This window comes from Rhinoraja longicauda, chromosome 2 (assembly GCF_053455715.1).
Source record: "Rhinoraja longicauda isolate Sanriku21f chromosome 2, sRhiLon1.1, whole genome shotgun sequence".
Lineage (NCBI taxonomy): Eukaryota > Metazoa > Chordata > Chondrichthyes > Rajiformes > Arhynchobatidae > Rhinoraja > Rhinoraja longicauda.
Genome location: NC_135954.1, coordinates 92204654 through 92228661, shown reverse-complemented (window position 1 = coordinate 92228661; position 24008 = coordinate 92204654). Strand labels below are relative to the sequence as shown.

The 24008-nt window shown below is 39.6% G+C and overlaps 1 protein-coding gene across 1 annotated transcript in view; it reads right to left on the bottom strand.

The window, feature by feature from the left end:
- Positions 1-24008, bottom strand: part of obscnb (obscurin, cytoskeletal calmodulin and titin-interacting RhoGEF b) — a 368207-nt gene that overhangs the window by 164262 nt on the left and 179937 nt on the right. The window contains exons 58-66 of the mRNA XM_078423526.1: positions 22930-23196; positions 20020-20286; positions 18100-18372; positions 14649-14915; positions 13661-13933; positions 8305-8580; positions 5029-5286; positions 3108-3374; positions 2598-2870 (exon numbers count right to left, since the gene is read on the bottom strand). Coding sequence (XP_078279652.1) covers positions 2598-2870; positions 3108-3374; positions 5029-5286; positions 8305-8580; positions 13661-13933; positions 14649-14915; positions 18100-18372; positions 20020-20286; positions 22930-23196 — 2421 coding nt within the window. The remainder of the gene's footprint in view (positions 1-2597; positions 2871-3107; positions 3375-5028; positions 5287-8304; positions 8581-13660; positions 13934-14648; positions 14916-18099; positions 18373-20019; positions 20287-22929; positions 23197-24008) is intronic.

Genomic DNA, 24008 nt, shown 5'->3' with positions numbered 1-24008 from the left:
AATTCACTTGGACCATCTCCGACATCTCCCTACCATTTCTACATCTCACGGTCTCCATCACAGGAGACAGACTATTGACCGACATCTATTACAAACCCCTGACTCCCACAGCTATCCAGACTACACTTCTTCCCACCCTGCTTCCTGTAAAGACTCTATCACCTACTCCCAATTCCTCCCTCTATGCCGTATCTGTGCCCAGGATGAAATTTTCCATACCAGGCCATCGGAGATATCCTCATTCTTTAGGAAACGTGGGTTCCCATCTTCCATTATAGATGTGGCTGTCAGTAGGGTCTCCTCGATATCCCGCAGCTCCGCTCTTGCTCCCCCTCACCCCATTCGTAATAAGGACAGAGTCCCCCTTGTCCTCACTTTCCACCCCATCAGCCGTCGCATACAGCATATAATCCTCCAACATTTTTGCCACCTCCAACGGGATCCCACTCCTGGCCACATCTTCCCATTTCCACCCCTTTCTGCTTTCCGCAGAGACTGTTCCCTCTGCAACTTCCTGGTCAACTCGTCCCTTCCCACCCAAACCACCCCCTCCCCAGGTACTTTCCCCTGCAACTGCAGGAGATGCCACACCTGTCCCTTTACAACCCCCATCGACTCCATTCAAGGACCCAGACAGTCTTTTCAGGTGAGGCAGAGGTTTTCACTTGTACCTTCTCCAACCTCATCTACTGTATCCGCTGTTCCAGGTGTCAACTCCTGTACATCAGCAAGACCAAGCGCAGGCTCGGCGATCGTTTCACTGATGACCTCCGTTCAGTCCGCCTTAACCTACCTGATCTCCCGGTTGCTCAGCACTTTAACTCCCCCTCTCATCCCCAATCTGACCTTTCTGTCCTGGACCTCCTCCATTGTCAGAGTGAGGCCCAGTGCAATTTGGAGGAACAGCACCCCATATTTCACTTGGGTAGCTTACACCCCAGCGGTATGAACATTGACTTCTCTAACTTCAAATAGCCCTTGCTTTCCCTCTCTCTCCATCCCCTCCCCCATCCCCTCCCCCTTCCCAATTCTCCCACCAGTCTGTCTCCGACTACATTCTATCTCTGTCCCGTCCACTCCCCTAACATCTGTCTGAAGAAGGATCTCGACCCGAAACGTCACCCATTCCTTCTCTCCAAAGATGCTGCCTGTCCCAGAGTTACTCCAGCATTTTGTGTCTACCCTGGATCTTTTTATGTTTTATCTAACCAGAATGTTGAACCTTGGCTTAACAACTGAATTTATTGTCAGCAACTTTGGAACAGAATGTACATTTGCACTGAAAATTGGCCAGAAACTAAACCGTACTTTGAGATGTTAATGTGACAACAATCAATGCAAAACAACCCAAATTTTCATCAGAATGAATACTTTAAGCACTGATACCTTTCCTGAAGAAACTGCACTGTACCCTTTCCAAGGGATATGACCACGAAAGAAATGTAACTCTTTAGATATTTATTTCCTCTAGACTGATGGTTTGGTGTTAATGTCTGATTACATTGTAAAATAAGGAAGCACTTAGCACTTCATGGCACTGTTATCAATAAATTTACGTATAAACATATTCTGATATATTGATAGAAAGTGAGCGACACTACTGCAGAATATAAAGCAAGCAAAGAAAGTGTCAATCTTTTACAACAAACTAAACACTGGAATTTTGAGGCAGTGCAATCTATTTTTAATCATGATTTGCAAAATTGCTATTTAATAGTATCCAATTCAACAAAACCTATTTCGTTACATTTTCCAGATTATTGTTGTCTTAATAATCAGGAGGACTATTTTGGTTACTGCAGCAAGTGTGTTAATTGTACTCCCCAATATAAGAGATCATTTATCTTCCTAAATCATACTTTTTGTCTATTTAAAAATTAATAATTTCATTCATGAGCTCCACCCAAAATGTGACAAAAGTTTAAATTGTGCCAATATTTGGCAATCTTGTTTTAGTGTTGCAGCAGCAAAATGCAAACAACCAGGCTTCACGGGCAATTGACCAAGCATTTTAGATTATCAGCACGAAATATTTATATGCCGTACTTCTTTTTGAGGTTGGTTTTAAGGAGCCAGTCAAAGCAATGCTCTCCTTTGACTTCTTCCTACCAGTCAAGGCCACTCTGCCCACTAACATTTTACCACCAGCATTGCACACTTTAGATGAAGATTTTTTGCAGTCCTTCAAGTTTCAATGTTCTTACTATGCTATTACCATTGTAGAGTATCCCATGAGCACCAATCTCTGTCCAATCCTCGCCCTGTTAAGCTCTTTCTTTTATGATCAGCTGTAAAATTCAGAGCTTGTCAAGTTCCATACAAGGTAAGGTACTTTTAGTTGGTAGGCTTTCACACTACAATTGTATGTCTGCATCTGGAGGCCCTGGTGGATCTCTTGCCATCTGCACCCCCAGTTCCCACAATATGGCTCCTGACCCTGCACCAGGACCTCAACATGATAAGATGTGAAATGTGGAACTTTTCCACTAACCACCGTACGCTTTTTTAGTTCCAAAATGAAATCCACCTACATTCTGCGAAGATGATCAATGAACAGAACATTGACAGAAAAGTTGGAAATTATTATCTAAAATTACCTTTAACTAATAACTTTGCTGAAGAAGTAAGAATTCCCGCCTTAAACGTCACTGTTCCCGAGTCATTGGTTCCGAGGCCCTGTAGGGTCAATGTATGAATATTTCCATTTTGAACAGTTATTTCATTCAGATCATTATTCTGAAGGGGTGAACCATCCAGCCACCACTGCGTATCTTCCACATCCTTGTCTGAGAGCTCACATTCAAATGTGGCCGACTCACCAGCAAACACATCAGTGTTCTTTAAACCAGAAACTATCTTTATTTCACGTTCTGGAAAATAAAAAAAACTTTCATCAACATTTCTTTCTCTATCAAATATAGGTAAAATTCATATAATGTTTCTCGATTTTTAGAAAAACTATTCAAGTGTCCAAAATGTGAAGAAATCATAATTTGATAATTGTACTTTTTATTTCAAGAAAATATTGCTTAATAGCAATTATTAAGTGAAATGCTTTCCCATGGAAAATAAATTTGCAGAATTTTTTTAAGTAGTTGCGTAATTACCTCTAACAGTTAAGGACGCTGTTGTCTGATGATTCCCAGAATAACAAGTATATTTGCCAGCATCTCCTGGTTTCACATTGTAGATTAACATCTCAACGTTGACACCATTTTGCCTAATTTCATACTTGTCACTTGCATGAACCACAGCAAGTCTCTTTTTCCATTCCACTGGATCACTGGGCTTAGAAAGTTCACAGTGGAGAGTGACTGTGTGTCCTTCAATTGCTTCCACATTCTGTAGCTCTTGTTTGAAATAGGCAGGTAAAGCTGTTTACATTAATATAAAAATATAATTACCATTATGGCATGTATTTATTATAGTTCATCCAGATTTGGACAAATCCAAATATTCAATTACTATTTTCTTCCCTGGTAACACAATAATAACAACCTAAAACAACATTAACTTTCCACTGCACTTTTCTCTATCTTACATGAAAATTATTTTTGTCTATACTGAAAAGAAATTTCTTGCTCCTGCCAGAATATGTCCATATTTTAATAATTTCATTCATCTGTGCCTTTCCAAAGTGTGGAAAGACAGATTAATCGAGGAGAGTCAACATATGAAAGATCATTTCAGATTAACAACTGAATTTTTTGAGGATGGAACAAGTCAGATTGACCAGGGCAGTGGGTTGCTGAAGTCTGCAAGGATTTTGCCACGGCTTTTGACAAAATCCCTCATTACAGGGTAATCAAAAAAAGTAAAAGTAAAAGCCCAAGGAAGCCAAGGGTCACTGGAAAATTGGACCCAAAGCTGATTTACTAGCAAAGGATAAAGGTTTATAGGTATTTTTCTGACTGTAAGGTTGTTATTAATGAGGTTCTACAACCCTCACTTTGTGTAGAATATCTTAAAGATTTAGATCGAAATGTAAGGTGCATAATAAAGGAATGTGCAGATGATTAAAAAAACAACTGTATAGTTGACAGTAAGAAGGAAAGATTTGTCAACCCACAGCTTGAACACTATGTACAATTCTGGTCACTACATTACAGGAAAGATTTGATGAAACTGGAAAGGGTACACAGAGATTTAAAAGGATCTTGTCAGGAGTAAAAAAATGTAAGTTTAACAAGACTGACAAAAGCTTATTTTTGTTGGAAAAGAGGAGGCCAAAGGGAGACTCCTTTGAAATGTATAAAATTATAAAAGGCTTGCAAAAATTGAAACAGAAAGATATGTTTCCTTTAGCAAAGTTGTAAAAATAAAAGGGGCACTGATTTAAAGTAATTGGTAGTAGGGTTGAGAAAGGAAATGGGGAAATACATTTTGGTTCAGGGATCTCAAACTTTCTTCCTGAACGGGTAATAGACACAGAATCCCTCACTACATATGAAAAGTACTTAGATTTGTATTTGATGAGCTGTGAGAGAATAAAGATTTTAAAGTGAATTTAATTCTAAACTAAATAATAAAACATGAAAGCAAAGCCTCCAGCTCAATATCACATTCATGTGCTCTCGCCATACCCCTCAATTCCTTTTGTGTACAGAAATTCCTATTTATTTCTTAAATATATTCAGTAACTTAGTCTCCGAAGCCTTCTGTGGAATTGAATTGTACAAGTTCACCAAACTCTGACAAAGAATGCCTCTACATTTCAGGCCTAACTATTGGTCTACTCAGCCAAATCATGAACACGGATGATAAATGTCTTACAGCCTTGTCAGAATTTATACATTTCAGTTAGATATTCTCTATTTTTTCCAATCTCCTCAATAGCAGCCCCATCCCAGGAATCCGTTTGATGAACCTCCACTACACTCCCTCAATGACAAGCATAAATAAACCCTCCCCATTTAAGTGAACTGACAACTGCACAATGATGTGAGTACAAAAGGAAATAAGAAATGAATGAACAGATAACAGAATTTTGTTATACTTAAATGACACAATTTTTTGAATCTATTCTACCTTCCACTCTGAGGGAAGCGATCGTCTGCTGATCTCCAGATTCACAAGTATATTCTCCAGCATCCTCCAGCGTTAAGTCACAAATCACCAATTCAGCCATCGGGCCTTGTTGCTTCACTTCATATTTCCTACTAGGTATGATTGTTACTGAGCCTTTCTTCCATGTTACAGGCACTTCACATTCAGAAAGTTCACAATGAAGAAAAACTGTACTTTCTTCCTTTGCTTGTATGTCCTGGAGTTTTTGTTTGAAAACAACTAGAAATTAAACAATAGGGCCATGTAACTTATAGATATTTACACTTGTGAAGAATAACATTCCTGGAAAATACCAACTGATTCATCCAGATTTTGTTGTGCAGATATAATGCATCACATGCCACACATTCCTGTTTCATACAAAGGCACATAATAAGACACAAAGATCTGGACTAACTCAGCAGGTCAGCCAGCATGTCTGGAAAACATGGATGGGTGACATTTCGGCCGGTGCTCTTCTTCAGCCTCTATGGTCCCGACCCGAAAGACACCTATCTATGATCTTCAGAGATGCCACTGAGTTACTCCAGCTCTTTGTGCCTTATTTTGTAAACCAACATGTGCAGCTCCTTATTTCTACATAAAGGCTAATAATATCCTGAGAGTGGAAAAAAGACGGAAGAGTAGCAAATGTGACTGAGTTTTAAGAAAGGAAAAGAAGGAAAATCTTTTGGTATGGAAAATATTGGAATCTATAATGAAAGATGCAATTACAAAGTACAATTAAGAGAAAAGTAATAGGACTGAGCAAAGTTAGCTTGGATTTCTGAACGAAAAGTTATGTTTGACTAATAGACAATAGACAATAGGTGCAGGAGGAGGCCATTCGGCCCTTCGAGCCAGCACCGCCATTCAATGTGATCATGGCTGATCATTCTCAATCAGTACCCCGTTCCTGCCTTCTCCCCATACCCCCTGACTCCGCTATCCTTAAGAGCTCTATCTAGCTCTCTCTTGAATGCATTCAGAGAATTGGCCTCCACTGCCTTCTGAGGCAGAGAATTCCACAGATTCACAACTCTCTGACTGAAAAAGTTTTTCCTCATCTCAGTTCTAAATGGCCTACCTCTTATTCTTAAACTGTGGCCCCTTGTTCTGGACTCCCACAACATTGGGAACATGTTTCCTGCCTCTAACGTGTCCAACCCCTTAATAATCTTATACGTTTTGATAAGATCTCCTCTCAACTAAATTCCAGTGTATACAAGCCTAGTCGCTCCAGTCTTTCAACATATGAGTCCCGCCATTCCGGGAATTAACCTAGTAAACCTACGCTGCACGCCCTCAATAGCAAGAATATCCTTCCTCAAATTTGGAGACCAAAACTGCACACAGTACTCCAGGTGCGGTCTCACTTGGGCCCTATACAACTGCAGAAGGACCTCTTTGCTCCTATACTCAACTTCTCTTGTTATGAAGGCCAACATTCCATTGGCTTTCTTCACTGCCGGCTGAACCTGCATGCTTCCTTTCAGTGACTGATGCACTAGGACACCCAGATCTCGTTGTACGTCCCCTTTTCCTAACTTGACACCATTCAGATAATTGCCTTCCTATTCTTACCACCAAAGTGGATAACCTCACACTTATCCACATTAAACTGCATCTGCCATGCATCCACCCACTCACACAACCTGTCCAAGTCACCCTGCAACCTCATAGCATCTTCCTCACAGTTCACACTACCACCCAGCTTTGTATCATCTGCAAATTTGCTAATGGTACTTTTAATCCCTTCATCCAAGTCATTAATGTATATTGTAAATAGTTGCGGTCCCAGCGGCGAGCCTTGCTAGTTACTGCCTGCCATTCTGAAATGTAGTTTTGTGACATGAATAATAGAATAAATGAGGTGGAAGCAGTGCTTGCAGTAGATTTTCAAAATATTTCAATAACACTGCTCTTCCTCTGACACTGCATGTTGAATTGCCAGCACTAAACGCAGAATGTTCTGCGAATATCTCGAGATTAATGCAGGAAACAAAACCTCCTCTTCAGGATATCTTAAGCACTTTCCTCTACTATCCAGCTACATGTGGCTCTTGATGTATCTACGTGGGACAAGGTGATTGCAGAGCACACTGGTGTGGTCAGCCACAGAGGTAGGAGGTAACCCTCGTCTCCCAGGTGAAATCTAAGTACATGCATTCATTTCTTCCCAATACAGAATCTAGGTATCTTCTCTGAGGCAAAGATATACAGCAAATTAGAAGACATGACTGATCTCCTGCACTGATTGAAAATTATGCTGCGAGGAGAAAGTTGAGAGTCAACATAATCTTGAGCAAAACACAAGGTGCTGGAGGAACTCAGTGGGTTAGGCAGCATCTGTGGAAGGATTTGTTGGGTCGGAGAAAAGCTGGGAAAGAGATATGGAGGTGGGGCAAAGTTTGGCATGTGAAATGTAGATACAGGTGAAAGGGCTTTGATTGGCAGATGGTAGAGTAAGTGACAAATGCTAGAGGTGAAAAAAAAGCAAAATGATTCCAATAGGGGAGAAGAGGAGGAGTGAAATGTAAAGGCAGAGGAAGGGATAAGGGTGGAAGGGGTCAGCGTGAGGCAAAAGATGGGGGATAAAATGGAAGTAGACAATGCAGTGATGGGAGATGACCATGCAATGGAGGGCAATAGTGCAGGGTGGCTAGGGGTTGGGAGATGGTGGGAGAATTGTGTGCATACTGGGATGGGAGGGGGGCACGGAATTGCTCAGTCAGGTCTACTGATATCAACATGTTTAAAAAATTGTGAGACACTTGTAGTTCTATTGAGACTATTTCACGATGGGTTGTTGTGTGGAGCTTTGACATGCAATTTTTGTTAGTACCGATGGAAGTACTGTGTATATATATATGGAAGAATGATGTCATGAATGCTTGACAAAAACAATGGTAACATAGATTTTCGTGTGAGTGCCCTGGCAAGATTTCATCTGGCAAGATTTCATCTTAAACTATTCATCAGTACAATGTCATCCTGGAACATCGCATAACACTTAAAAGAACAATGTTATACAATGCAATTTTTAGGTTTTTATACTTTTACACAATGACATTTGGGAATGGTTGTTTATTTCTTTCATCACTAATATTTTCACATAAAAGTTGCAAGTTTAATAGCTGGCTTTTGATAAAATTGTTGACAAACCAAATCCACTATCTTACACCATGCACTGAAATGTTTATTAGGAGCATTGCCTTGAATGATAATCATTGAAAGTACAATATGTGAGGAAAATACCTTTAGGCTTTTGCACTAACAGCTTGGCTGTTGAACTTTCAGGGCCAACTTTGAACATAACAGTTCCAGAATGATCTGGTGTGACATTTCTCATTGTCAAAATGTGTATCTTATCATTAATTTTAATTTCACAGTACTCAATATTTTGAAGAAGCTTTCCATTTAACCACCACTGGGCATTTTTAGTATCTTCTTGAGAGACCTCACATTCAAATCTCACATTGTTTTGTGTGATTGTAGTGACATTTTCAAGTCCACGAATAATTTTTACGTGTTCTGTAAAAAATGTTCAGAGAAGCAATGATTTGCGTTAAGATCAACAGGCATAAAGCACAAGTAATAAAATATAAAACTCGTTAAAATATCTTCTAATCCATTGTTGGACGAATTAAAGATGGCAATGAGTCAGAGTATAGGAAGATCAATCGACTGATCGAATGATGCCAAAACAGCAACCTTGCTCCTTGCATGCAATCTCTGAAGATCTGTCCTGGACCCAGCACATTGATGCAATCATAAAGAAATCCCCTCAATGTCTCTAAGAAGATTGAGGAGATTTGGTATGTCAATGAATACTAACTTGAACTTCAATCGCTGTACAGTAAGTAGAGAGCATATTGACTGCTTGCATCATGGGCCTGGTTCGACAACTCAAACACCCAGGAATTAAAAAGATTGCAAAAAGTAGTGTAGACTCCCAGTCCATCACTGGTACTGACCTCCCCGCCATCGAAGTGATCTGCAGTAGTCGCTACCTCCTGAAAACTGCAACATCCAGGTTCAGGAGCAGCCTCTTCCCAATAACCATCAGGCTATTAAACACTACAACCTCCAAATAAGCTCCGAACTACATAGACCAGGGGGCATTTTTTTTGTCCTTACACTACTATTGTTTAAAAAATATATATATAAACATAGCACAAAAAGTAAGGAAATTTGTGTTTGGTAGATTATTTCTTTGTTGTAACAATGCTTCTTGGCAATAAATCTTATACCGTTCGAAAGCCTGTTTATTTCCCTTTTAAATGGTGCCACATTTGTAAGGAACATGCATTTGTGGGATGAGCAGCAGAGCTGAGTATGTGGGTTGCGCCCATGAAAAATCTGCCAAATCTTCTCTGCCAATGCCAAACAGCTTATTCTGCCATTGACTCTTGTTCAGTGTTGCTTGGTGGATTGGATGATTGAAGTCTGAAGAAACAAGACATATTGGCAATTTAACAATTTATTCATTTAATAAACAGGAGCCTCAGTAGCGTGTGGAAGAACCATACACAGCCACAACAGCCTGGCACCTCCTCCTCATGCTGGTCACCAGCCTGGTCACACACTGTTGTGGGATGGCATCCCATTCTTCAACCAGCATTTGTCGCAAGTCAGCCAACGTGGTTGTGTTGGTCACTATGGCACGAACAGCACGCCCAAGCTGATCCCACAAGTGTTCAATGGGGTTGAGGTCAGGTCTGCTGGCAGGCCATTCCATCCTCTCCACTCCCAAATTCTGGAGGTAGTCTCTGAGAAACCCTGCTCTGTGGGGGCGAGCATTGTCATCTTGGAGGATAGAGTTCGGTCCCAGACTGTGGAGATATGGGATTGCCACTGGTTGCAGAATCTCATCTCGATATCTCTCTACATTGAGATTGCCTCCAATGATGACAAGCCTCGTTTTTCCAGTGAGGGAGATGCCGCCCCACACCATCACACTGCCTCCACCAAAAGATGTTACTCTATCGGTGCAGCAATCAGCATAGCGTTCTCCGCGTCTTCTCCACACTTTGACCCTATGATCCAACTACCGTAGGCAGAATCTGGACTCATCGCTGAACATAACGTTCCTCCACATGTTCAGGTTCCAGTGCACGTGTTGCCGTCACCAGCGCAAACGGGCCTGACGGTGAAGGGCAGTCATGGCAGGCCTCCTGGCAGCCCTATGAGACCGGAGATCGGCTGCGTGCAGTCTGTTCCGAATTGTCTGGGCAGAGAGCCGTCGGCCATATCGTCCTGCAAACCTTGACTGCAAATCTGTAGAAGACAGCCTACGGTTCCTAAGTGCTGACAGGGTGAGGAAACGGTCTTCTTCGGGTGTCGTCTTCTTGGGACGCCCACTTCGCGGCCTGTCTCTGACATCCCCCGTCATATGGAACTTGGCCTTCACTTTGGAGATGGTACTAGGGCTCACTCCAAATAATGCCGCAACTTGGTTTTGCGGAACACCAGCTTGAAGTTGCCCTATCGCACGGGCCCTATCCAGATCAGTCAAACGTGGCATGCCGATTCTTGGAGCAGACACCTACTGACCACTGTAGCAGGGCCCATGCTCACAGATGCTGCCAGTCAGGTGCCAATCAGGCACCTGATTGTCAGCACCTGGGGGTACCAGAAGCTCAAAACAAGAGTCAATAGCCACAGCAGAATAAGTTCTTTGGCATTGGCAGAGAAGATTTGGCAGATTTTTCATGGGCGCAACCCATATACTCAGCTCTGCTGCTCATCCCACAAATGCATGTTCCTTACAAATGTGGCACCATTTAAAAGGGAAATAAACAGGCTTTCCAATGGTATAAGATTTATTGCCAATAGCATTGTTACAACAAAGAAATAATCTACCAAACACAAATTTCCTTACTTTTTGTGCTATGTTTATAAATATATATATATCACACACACACACACACATACTGAAGCTTTTTGTTTATTATGGTATTTACACAGGACTGTGTTTACCTATCTGTTATGCTACTGCAAGTAAGAATTTCATTGTTCTGTATCAGGACATATGCAATGAACATTTGACTCTCAATGTCTTTTACAATGTTTAGAATTTCTTTTCTGGTAGGAATAGAATTGGAAGGATAAGCAGAAAGAAAAAGGAAATTGATTACTCTGTTAATACAATAGTGAGAACTAAGTCAAGAGTCAAGATGTAGAATCAGTTTTGAAGCAAAAATGTCAGTCTGCAGAATTGGGAAGATAATGTTGGCAAAATGCTGCTTCCTGTGTTCAATATAGAATGAGAAAAATCGTACTTTCTCAGAGTAGAGATGATTTGTGACTGCTGCTGCAATAATGCGCTATAAAAAGTTGTAGATATCTCCAGTTCTGACCTCCCTATAAAAGTTGATAATTTACCATAGTCTTTACAACCACTAGCCAAACTGTGGCTGGAGCGTGCTGGTATTGGAGTGAGGATTTCCTCACAGAAGTGTGGATTGTATTATCTTGCTTAGATGAATCAGACAATTTGTTTCCTAAACATAACTGATGCCCTCTGCTAGGGCCACCTTCTCCTTCTTCATTTTCTAGCACATCCCCCTTATCTGTGTTTCCACTCCTGAATCTCTCTATTATGCTGCACACTCAGGAAATGATAACCAAAGTAATCATGCCAGAAAGCAACGTGGTTTTGCTGAAGCCAGTGGTGGTAATGTCCTTGCTTCCAACCCACTGCACCCACAAACTGCAACAAGATATGGACACTCTAAACAATAGCTTAAATCAATCAGCAACTAAGCTACAAATAGTTGACCACTTTCTTAAATAGCCCAGAACAGTAGTTTTACTACCTACTGCTTCAGGGATCTTCCATGTTAGTTGAACACAGTACATAGAATAGTAAAGCACATGAACAGGCCATTTGCCCATTATGTCTGCATTAATCATGATGCTAGTTTAATTAATGTCGTCTAAATGCACTTTGCCTACATCTCTCTATGCTCTGCCTATTCATGTGCCTGTCTAAACAATTGTTAAACACTGCTATCATATCTGCTTCTACCACCTCCCTTGGTGGCACACCTACTACCCTCTGTGTAAAAGTCTCTATCTCCTTAAATCTATCTTCTCTAGTATTTGAAATTTCCACCCTGGGTTAAAGACTCAGACTACCCAACTGTGCCTCTCATAACCGTATATTCCTAACAGGTCACACCTCAGCCACTAATGATCCAGTGAAAATTGATGAAATTTGTCCAACCTCTCCTTACAGTTGATACACACCAATCCAGGCAACAACCTGGTGAACTTCTTCTGCACCCTCTCCAAAACCTCTATATCTTTCCTATAATGTTGTGACCAGAACTGCATATCATATTCCAAATGTGGTCTACCAAAGTTTGTATAGCTGCAATGTGATTTGTCAATTTTTATACAATGTTCTGCCTTCTTTACCACACCTGTGTAGCCACTTTCAGGAAGCTATGGACTTATGTCATAAGATCACTCTGTAAATCAATGTTCTTTTGATTCCTGCCATTTACTGTACGCTTTCCTTTTTCATTTGACTTCTCAAAATGGACTAGCTCACACTTGTCCAGATTAAACTTCATTTGTCGTTTCTCTGCTCAAATTTCCAATTGATTTAATATCCTGCTCTCTCCTTTGGCAGCCTTCCTCACTATTCACAACTCCACTAATTTTTGAGTCGGCTGCAAACTTACCTATTACATCACCTATATTTTTATCCAAATAATTTAATATATTACAAACAGCAGATGCCCCAGCACTGATCCTGCCACTAATCACAGATTTCCAGTCAGAAAAACGCCCCTCCACTTTCCTTTTTCTTCTATAAAATAGCTAATTTTGTGTCCAACTTTCCACCTCACTGTGGATCTCATGTGACCTAAGCTTCTCTACCAACCTGCCATATGGAATATTGTTAAATGCTGAATAAAGTCCATGTGGACAACATCCATCACCATACCCTTATCAATCATATTTGTCATTTTCTTAATTTGGTTTAGTTTAGAGATGTAGCATACACCCTTCGGTTACCAAGTCCACGCTAACCATCGATCACCTGTTCACACTAGTTCCATATTATCCCAATTTTTCATCTACTTCCTACACATTAGGGCATTTAACTTAGAATCCCAGTATCCGGTAACCTTACAAACCTTGTAAATTACAAAATTACAAATTCATTTTGTCTCACAACTTCTGTCTTTTCATCTCTGGGGTTTCTTGTTGCCCCTCTTAAATGAAGGAACAGCACTGGTTATGTTATTTTCCATTCTTCTGGGATCTCACCTTTAGCTAAGGAGGACACTGTCAAGGCACCAGCAATCACCTCCCTTGTCTCCCTCAGTATCTACTAGTTATGCGAGTTACAATTTAGTAGTGTTGGGATGTAATTGTTGTGGTACATTAACTGATATCGCAATATGTTTTTACATGTGAGACTTCCATACACACAACAGAACACATATTGCAAATGTGTGTACACATATCACTACCCAAATTGTAAACCAATAAGCACCTGCAGATCCAAACAATAGATAACATGTAACTGAGATCTGCAGTCAAGACTTATTTTCTAATAAACTCTGGTGAAGTTTGTACTGTTCCTTTTTCTTACCCTTTACCAGAAGTTCTGCAGAGGAACTGTGTTTTCCAACTTTAATCACAACTGTACCACTGTCCTCCTGAGTAACACTCTTCAGTTTCAAAGTGTGAATGTTTCCATGTTTAACAGATATTTCATTCATTTCATTATGCTGCAAAGGAGTGTCACCCAACAACCACTGTACATCCGAAAAACTTTCAGGATGAACTTTGCATTCAAACACAGCATTTTCATTGGCAAATACTGTTACATTCTTCAGGCCTTCAATAATTTTTACTTCTGATACTGTACAAAAAGAACACAAAATTATAGTTTACAGAATACATGTTTCTTTCCCTCTCCTCATCTGGCAAGTACAGTTGTCAATTATCCTCTTCATAGTTTTTTATTGCTATTCATGAGTTTATCGCTGCTTTTTGATCTTTCCTTTTGAGTCCCTCCTACCCCTTGAACCCATTTTCAACAACATAAATCTTGTTTTTTTATCTAGTCTTCCATGGTTTTGATGGAAGATTATTACCTGAAATGCTAACTGTTTTCTCTGCACATATGCTGCCTAAGCTGCAGTGTATTTTCACCATTTCCTATTTATATTTTCGATTTGCAGCAATGGCAGTATTTTATGTTTGGAATGTAGACATATTGGTTCAGCCCATCATACCTCTTTCCCACCATCTTATAAAAGCTAGAGTTATTAATTTCTGCTATGAATCATTTCCAAGGACTGGTTAGTAAAATATCCAAATTCATCTTATTGGTAAACATCATTCATGGCATAATAATAATTATTGACCAATAAGAACATGGAAGCAAGATAGCATAATTGCTATAATAACCATTTACAGCAAACAGATTACCACAATTAAATCTGTTATCTGAAATAACTGTGAATATTGAAATTTGGAACTAGAAACAGAACACAAAGGAGCTGTTAGAAGCTCTTATAATATGGGGATCTAAAAATGGAATTGAAATTTTATAAAATGCAAGTTTAACTCACCTTTCACAGTTAAGGAAGATGTGGTTTGATGATCTCCAGAAATACAGGTATATTCCCCCGTGTCGCTTGATGTTACGTTGTGAATGCATAACTTATGTAAACAACCTTCCTGTTTTATTTCATACTTGTCACTGGAAACAATTGTTGTTAATCCTTTTTTCCAAATAACTGGAACATTGGATAGTGAGAGTTCACAGACCAAAGTTGCTGTTTCATTCTCATCCACTTCCATACTTTGAAGCTGTTTAGTGAAAGTTGCTGGAGCAGCTGAAAAAAAAATCAATGATAATTCAGAGAGAATATCTAAAACTTCTGCAGTACAGCGTAAATTAAAATTTAGCATACATCAAATCTAGGATATTTACCTAGAAAAGGTATTACATTTAGTTTTGGTGCCGTGAAACAGTTCTACTGGCCAATGGGATCCTATAAATAGGTATGAAATTGTAAAAGTTTGAAAAATGAGGGTGATTTACCTCCAGAATAAGTTCAAAATGGAATATGTACAGATAGTTCTGCTATAACGTGTGCTTCCATAATATACATTGAATATGTGATCAATGAATTAGGGAACACCATTTGTATTATGTGGCCTGAATTGATCATAAAGTGATTTTGATCAGAAACTCGATCTACACTAAACAGACGCCATTGTCCTTTAAGAACACAGGCTGCAAGTTTCACCATTTGAGGCCATTTTAGAGTTACTTTGAAAATTGCTTCTACCTATATTTATGCAAGATACTCTATTGAACAATGTTATATAGCCTTTATATTTTTAGCTGGCAACAAAGTAAACTTTTAACTACGGAAAACACCTTTTGAAATTACTGCAGAAAAAAAACTTTGTTTACTCTCTATAACCTAAGCTTTTCACCAATGACACAATTGTTTTAATCATGCAATTTTGCTATTACGAGGTTTCTTAGGAATGTACCTATTGTGTATTGGCAAACTACCTGTATGATTTCTGATGGGGCTTGTATCAATTACACAATGAATGGAAGGGCTCCAAGAAGTATTGAGGAACTGGGGAATATTGGTGCATGTGTCCAAGGATCTCTGAAACTGGCAGCCAAGGTAAGTAAGGTCATAAGGTCATAAGTGATAGGAATAGAATTCGGCCATTCGGCCCATCAAGTCTACTCTGCCATTCAATCATGGCTGATCTATCTCTCTCGCACAGATGTCTTCCACTGTGAAGACTGATGTAAAAAAAGTTATTCAACTCCTCTGCCATTTCTTAATTCCCCATTATCACACTTCTCCTGCATCATTCTCCAGCGGCCCAACTTCCACTCTTGTCTCTTTCTTACTCTTTATTTAACTGAAGAAACTGTTGCTATCCTCTTTTATATTATTGGCTAGCTTACCTTCATATTTCATCTTTTCTCCCCATATTGGCTTTTTAGTTAGGTAGTGAAGAGGGCACACTGGTTAATTGCATTAGCTCAGAATCATAGAGTCATACAGCGTGGAAATAGGTCCTTTGGCCCAACTTGCCCACATTGACCAACATGTCCCATCTACACTAGTCACACCTGCCTCCATCGAAACCTGTTCTATCCATGTTCCTCTCTAATTGTTTCTTAAACGTTGAAATAGTCCCAGCCCAAACTACCTCCTCTGGAAGCTTGTTCCATACATCCACATAAAGTTACCCCTCAGTGATAAAGTTACCCCTCAGATTCCTATTAAATCTTCCCCCTTCACCTTAAACCTATGTCCTCTTGCCCTACTCTGGGCAAGAGAATCTGTGCATCTACCCAATCTATTCCTCTTATGATTTTATACACATCTATAAGGTCACCCCTCATCCTCTTACACTTCAAGGAATAGCGTCCCAGCCTGCTCAATCTGCCCTATAGCTCAGACCCTCGAGTCCTGGCAACATCCTTGTAAATCTTCTCGTACCCTTTCCAACTTGACAATATCTTTCCTGTAACATGGTGCCCAGCACTGAACACAATACTCTAAATGCGGCCTTATATAACTGCAACATGACATCCCAACTTCTATACTCAATGCTCTGACTGATGAAGGCCAAGGTTCCAAAAGCCCTTTTGCCCACCCTATCTACTCGTGATGCCACCTTCAAGGAACCATGCACCTGTACTCCTCGATCCCTCTGCTCTACAACACTCTCCAAACCCCTACCATTCACTGTGTAGGTCCTGCCCATGTTAGACTTTCCAAAATGCATCACCACACATTTCTCAGTATTAAATTCCATCAACCATTCTTCAGCACACTTGGCCAACTGATCAAGATACTGCTGATTTTTTTAACATCTATCTTCATTATCTGCAATACAACCCACTTTTGAATCTTTTGCATAATTTGCAAATCTTGCCATTTATGTTCTCATCCAAATCATTGGGGTAAAGAATATAATAGCAGGGAAGTATTGTAGAGCTTCATAAAATAATAAATGGGAAACAGCTGGAGTGCTATGCGCCATTCTGGTTCATAGCACTTCCTATGCTGCACCATAGGAAGTATGTGTTTGCACTGGAGAGTGCGCAGAAGGGATAGAGTATTTCATTTTTGAGGAGAGACTAAATAGGCTGGCTTTGTTTTTCTTGGAGCCGAGGTTAAGGGGACCTCACCAAGGATGGCTGGAATTGGAATGCACAGCCTGATGAGATACTAGAATCAAAGACTCTCACAGCATTCAAGTATCTACATGATTACTTAAGAAGACTTAAGGGCATAGGTTTAAGATGAGAGTAAAAAGATCTAATAGGAACCTGAGGGGAAACTTTTCATTGTTAGACTGGCACGTATATGGAGCAAGCTGCCAGAGGATGTGATTAAGGCAAGTACAATAATAACATTGAAAGGACATTTGGATAGGTACAGTGCATGGACAGTAAAGCTTTACAAGAATATGAGACAATTGCGGGCAAATGGGTCTAGCGTAGATAGGCATCTTGGTCAGCATGGACAAGTTGGACGGAAGGAACTGTTTCATTGCCAACCTGCATAATCACACTCCCTACAAAGATTAACTCAACGTGTAAATGTTGGGAGGGAAATGTATATTATTATATCATAAAATATACTTTGGAATGCTTCCCAAAAACTGCATTTTGTTCTAAAGCTGCCAATGTCAGATATTCCGAAAGCAGCCTGCTATCTCTTTATAATTAGAAAAACACTAAACTGGTTCAATATGCTATTCTCCAGAAAATCACAATGGGGAGCTATCTGCTACAGTTTATATATTCAGATAGAAATAAGTAGTTTGCAACCATTAAAGATGTTCAGTGCATACCTGACACTGGGAAGATTTTAAAATCAGTAATGTGATTTGCCCACATTATTTGAAATATAAAATTTCCATGTATGTTTGACTAATGAAGTGAAGCAGTGTTCAAAAATGTGGAAATGTATTATGTGGAAAATACAATTCCAATTTCCTTGAAATTGAATCTTTTTTTATTATTACCTTTGACTTTAAGCTGAGCTGAAGACGTGTACTTTCCAACCTTAAAGATCAATGTACCAGTGTCATCTTGTGTGATTTTCCTCAACAGAAGAGTGTGAATATTCCCATTCTTCACCGAAATTTCATTCATTTCATTACTCTGCAATTCAATTCCTTCCAAAATCCACTGAACTCCTCGTGCATTGTCATGGGATAGCTTACATTCAAACAAAGCATCTCCACCTTCAACAACTTCAAAGTTTTTCAAACCACCAATAATTTTTACATCTGGCTCTGAAAAAAATCAGAACAAAACTCAAATCAATTGTCTTTTAGGAATAATTTGGTGGCGAGAGGCTGAACATAGCATTAATTTATGTATAATTGATGTTTTTGTGTGCTGTCTATGTGCTTAAAATATTGCTGCAAGCAAAATTTTCATTGTACTGTATATTTCATTATACTTATGCATATGATAATAAATTCGACTTGACTTGAAAGTTGGTATGGAAGCAAATAAATCTGCGCTGTTAGAGATCCAGACTATGATCAACGGTGTATAACAAAAATAAATTTATATTTTTCATAACTTTTCAAATAACCCTTCCAAACTGAACAATCTCAATTTTTTATATGCAGCAACAATCCCTCTCAGAAAAGCAAGCAATTCAGAGCTTTGCAACAAATGGAATTAGGAATCTGCCCTTGATTTAGAATCATGGAATTATTGTGACTCAACACATTGAGTCCGTACTGCTCACAGTATAAAAGTCGCATCACTTCCAATCCCCTGCCCTTTCCCCGCAGATGATTATTTCTCAAGTATCTATTCAAATCCCATTCAAGAGCATCAATTGATTGTATTTCTCACACGCTTATTAACAGTAAATTCTATGTAACTCACCTGAGTTTTTAAAAAAGTTTAATTTCACATATCTTTTGCTCAATATTTATTTTGGTTCCTTGAACATTTGATAATGGAAACAGCTTCTAACTAGCTTATCTAAACCGATCATAGCTCATAAGTCTCTATCAAATCTCTTCAACATTCTTCAAGGAGAAAAACCTACTTTCTCTAGCTTAACCTTGTAAATGAAATTCTTCGTCCTATTCTTTGCCAGATCTTCACATTCTTCCTGAAGTGTGATAACCTGAATTGGAGCACAAATGTTTTTGCATTCCGTCCATCCCAACATGTGTGAGTGCATAACAAATAGCGGGTATATTAAGAGATCTCCCTACAACAGTTTACTACAAATATTCCACAATACCTATACCAGAATATGGCACAACTAGCATAGAGCATCCAACCAAATTTCAATCTATTGTATACTTGCAAATTTCAAAATCACTGAAAGGCAAAAAAATAATTTTAACCACTAATCCAGAGACATCAATTTGAATCCCCACCATGGCAACAGGAGAATTTAAACATGAATATTTAAATCAAAAGCATAGAATTAAAATAAAACACATTCCAAGTAACAATTACCAGGAAGCTACCAGATTGTCATAAAAATCTATTTGGATCATAAGGGTCCTTCAGCAATGGAAATGCACCACTCATATCTAGTCTGGCATATATGTGACTCCAAATCTAGATTAGTGCCAAATAGTGATGGACAATTATTGGCAAGCAACATCCATTTTTCATGAATGACAAGGTAAAAAAAATCTTGGGTGGAAGCTTTCTGCCCAATTTTCTCAGAAATTAAGGGCAGTGACTGGGGAACTACTAAGGATATTCTTGGGCATATATCTTTTTGTTTCCTCCCTGGACAGAGTTAATAAAATAAGATTATTTTTGTTTAGAATACCTAATCTATTTACTGATGTCTCTTAGTTGCAAGTATCAAAGAAGAAGTGTTTGTCAATTCTGCATGACAATTAAGCAAGTAATTTGTGTTTGAATTAAAAAGAGCAATAGTTTTAATTATTTACCTCTGATAGTTAAGGAAGCAGTGGTCTGTTGATCTCCAGAATCACAAGTATATTCCCCAGTATCTTCCAGCTTCAGATTGTGAACTAGTAATTCAACAATGTGGCCTTTCTGTTTCATTTCATACTTGTCATCGGGTTTAAGTACCTCGGGTCCCTTTCTCCATTCCACAGAGGCATCAGGTTTAGTAAGCTCACAGTGCAGTATAACAGAGTGACCTTCTTCTGCTTCCTCATTTTTAAGCCATCGTTTGAAAAGTACTGGCAAGACTAAAAATATTATTATTATTATTTAACAATACTACAACAGAAATAAATGTTTATTGGTAAAAAACAAAAAAATACTTTATTATACTAAACTATCAGGATTTCCATTTATCCATGGTGTCCTCAGCGAAGAATTAATGATGAATACCACTTTTACTTAAGTATGGAAGTCCTCACACATCCCATTATATCCATCCTTCATTTGATCTGACCCAATATTAAATACATCTATATACATTGATGAGCCAAAACATTATGACCACCTGCCTAATATGATGTTGGTCCTCCGTGTGCCGCCAAAACAGTGCTGACCCGCCGAGGCACGGACTCTACAAGACCCCTGAAGGTGTCCTGTGGTATCTGACACCTAAACATTAGCAGCAGATCCTTCAAGTCTTGTAAGTTGCGAGGTGGAGCCGCCATGGATCGGACTTGTCGATCCAGCACATCCCACAGATGCTCAATCGGATTGAGATCTGGATAATTCCGAGGCCAGGGCAACACCGTGAACACTTCATCTTGTTCCTCAAACCATTCCTGAACAATGTGTGCAGTGTGGCAGGGTGCATTATCCTGCTGAAAGAGGCCACTGCCATCAGGGAATACCATTGCCATGAAGGAGTGTACCTGGTCAGAAATTATGTTTAGGTAGGTGACACGTATCAAATTGACGTCCACATGAATGGCCGGAGCCAGGGTTTCCCAGCAGAACATTGCCCAGAGCATCACACTCCCTCCACCGGCTTGTCGTTTTCCCACAGTGCATCCTGGTGTCATCACTTGCCCTCGCGCATCGATGAGCCTTGGGCGCCCAACACCTTGTCGCCGGTTTGTGGTTTGTCCCTCCTCGGACCAGTCGGTAGGTGCTCACCACTGCTGACCGGGAGGACCCCACAAGCCTTGCCATTTCAGAGATGCTCCGACCCAGTCGTCTGGCCATAACAATTTGGCCCTTGTCAAAGTCGTTCAGGTCTTTACTCATGCCCATTTCTCCTGCATCCAACACATCAACTTCAAGAACTGACTGTTCACTTACTGCCTAATATATCCCACCTCTTGAGAGGTGCCATTGTAACAAGATAATCAATGTTATTCACTTCACCTGTCAGTGGTCATAATGTTTTGGTTCATCGGTGTATGTGTACACACTGAAAAAATTAGACTTAATAATTCAGCCATAAAGTGCCATTTATTTTTTGTGCTTAAATTTTGAAACAAAAATATTGCTGTGTCAATTATATCAAATGTAAAAGGTCGAGTAAGTGGCCTAGAATGGAAAGTGTGTGCGGAGAATATTTTGAAAACTACGAAAGGTTTCTTTGAGCTCTTCTTGCATTATTATGATAGCTGAATCTTTGACAAACTCTCCTCATCTTTCCACTGTTATTGGTAAATAAGATAAGAGTCAGAGTTCATTAAAAGGAACTTAAGAAATTAGAAATGTAGGTTATTTACCCACTCAAGCTTATTCATCCATTATAGTTAATCTGATCACGGTTTTATTTTACTGCATGTTCTCCATAACCCATATTCTACTACAGAGCAAAAATCTATCTTGATCCTGAATTTTGTCAATGATTCAACCCACATTTCTCCACAAAGAAAATTCCAAAGATTCATAATCCTTTGAGAAAAGAAAATTCCGCTCCTCTTCACTTTAAGTAGGTGACTCTTCATTTGAAACAGTAATCCCAGTTCTAGATTCCACCCACCCTGTACATTTCTATGATTCTGTGAATTAGGGTTGACTTGCGTCCACTCCAGTTTGTGGGTTCTGAGATGGCTAATGAGGACAAAGATAGGGCGAAAGGGGCCTGACAAGACAGGCAAATAGATAGCTTAGGAAGTGGTCTGTTCCTTACATTGTGCTTCCATGTGCACCTGTTGCATAGGTTAGAAGTTCTCAAGTGCTTCTCCACTTTGAGCAACCATGAGCCAAAGATTCCCAAGAGTCAGTGAAGATTCTATATTTTTTCAAGACAGCTTTCAGCACATCCTTGAATATTTTCCTTTATCTACCTGGTAATCTTTTCACATAGCAGATCTCCAACGATACTGTCTATTTTGGGAGTTTGATATCTGGCATATGAATATTTAATGCAGCCAACTGACAATGTTAAGAATATTGATCTGGGAGTGGACATGACATTGGTCGACATCCTTCCAGTGAACAGAGAATTTTGTGGAAAGAGTATTGGGTGGTATTTTCAGTATCTTGAGATGCTTGCTGTAGGTAGTCCAGGTCTCGGAGGCATATGGGAGGGCTGCCCAAGAGACCATAAGTTGGTGTTAGGTCTGAAAATTTGCTTACCAAATAATCCTTTCTTTAGTCACCCAAAAGCTGTGCTGGTGCACTGAAGGCAGTAGTAGATTGCCTTTGCCAAAAGGTGGCTTCCGAGATATAGATATTTTTCAGGAGTGTAGCAGTTACTGGTTAACTCACACATCACAGTTTTATTTACAAATGATTATATATCAAAACATTCATTCAAATTTGTTGAAGTTTTTAAGCACAAAGAAATGCAATGGAAATAATTGGGTAGTTAATCAATGAAGTGTCCCCGATGATATACTCTTTGCTTTTGCATGTTACTCACTTGAACAAAAATTCTTACAAATTTCTTTAAATAATGAATTTTCCCTTACCATTAACTTTCAAGTAGCCATCAGTCTGCTGGTCCCCAGAATCACAGGTATATTTGCCAATATCTTCTGTATTCACATTATGAATTAATAATTCAACAATTGCACCAACTTGTTTCATTTCATACTTCTCATTGGGATGAAGTATTTTAGATCCCTTTTTCCATTTTACCAGTGCACCAGATTTCATAAGCTCACAATGAAATGTGGCTAGATCACCCTCTTCAGCTTCTTCGCTTCGCAGCTGTTCTTTGAAGAGCACTGGTAAGGCTACAAAATTTGGAAAGACATACAAGGGAAGGATGGAAGTATCAAAACATCAGTTCTAAATTAATTAATTGTAACAAATCCATTTAATATACTGCCAAACATTGCCAATACCTTGCCAAAGATCTAATTTCCTTGACGATAAAAGGCCAAGGGGTAGCCTTAAAATTATGAAGGTTTTTGATAAACTAAAAAAAAGTCTACTTGTGGTTAAGAGCACATCTACAGGACAACAATAGAAGATATTATGAAGTCAAATTGTGAATATAGAAGAAACATCTTCATTCATGAAGTAGTAAAAAAGTGACGTTTGATAAGGACCAAATAACATAGAGCCAGAGTTATACAGCACGGAAACAGACCCTTCTGCCCAATTAATGCATGCTGATCAAATTATCTACCTGAGCTAGTCCAAACTTCCTGTTTTTGACCTGCACTGATGACCCAAAACATTATGACCACCTGTCTAATATGCTGTTGGTCCTCCGTGAGCCACCAAAACAGCACCGACACGCCGAGGCATGGACTCTACAAGACCCCTGAAGGTGTCCGGTGGTATCTGGCACCAAAACATTAGCAGCTGACCCTTCAAGTCCTGAAAGTTGCGAGGTGGAGCCACCATGGATTGGATGTTGATCCAGCACATCCCACAGTTGCTCAATCGGATTGAGATCTGGAGAATTTCGAGGCCAGGGCAACACCGTGAACACTTCATCAAGTTCCTCAAACCATTTCCGAACAATGTGTGCAGTGTGGCAGGGCGCATTATCCTGCTGAAAGAGGCCACTGCCATCAGGGAATACCATTGCCATGAA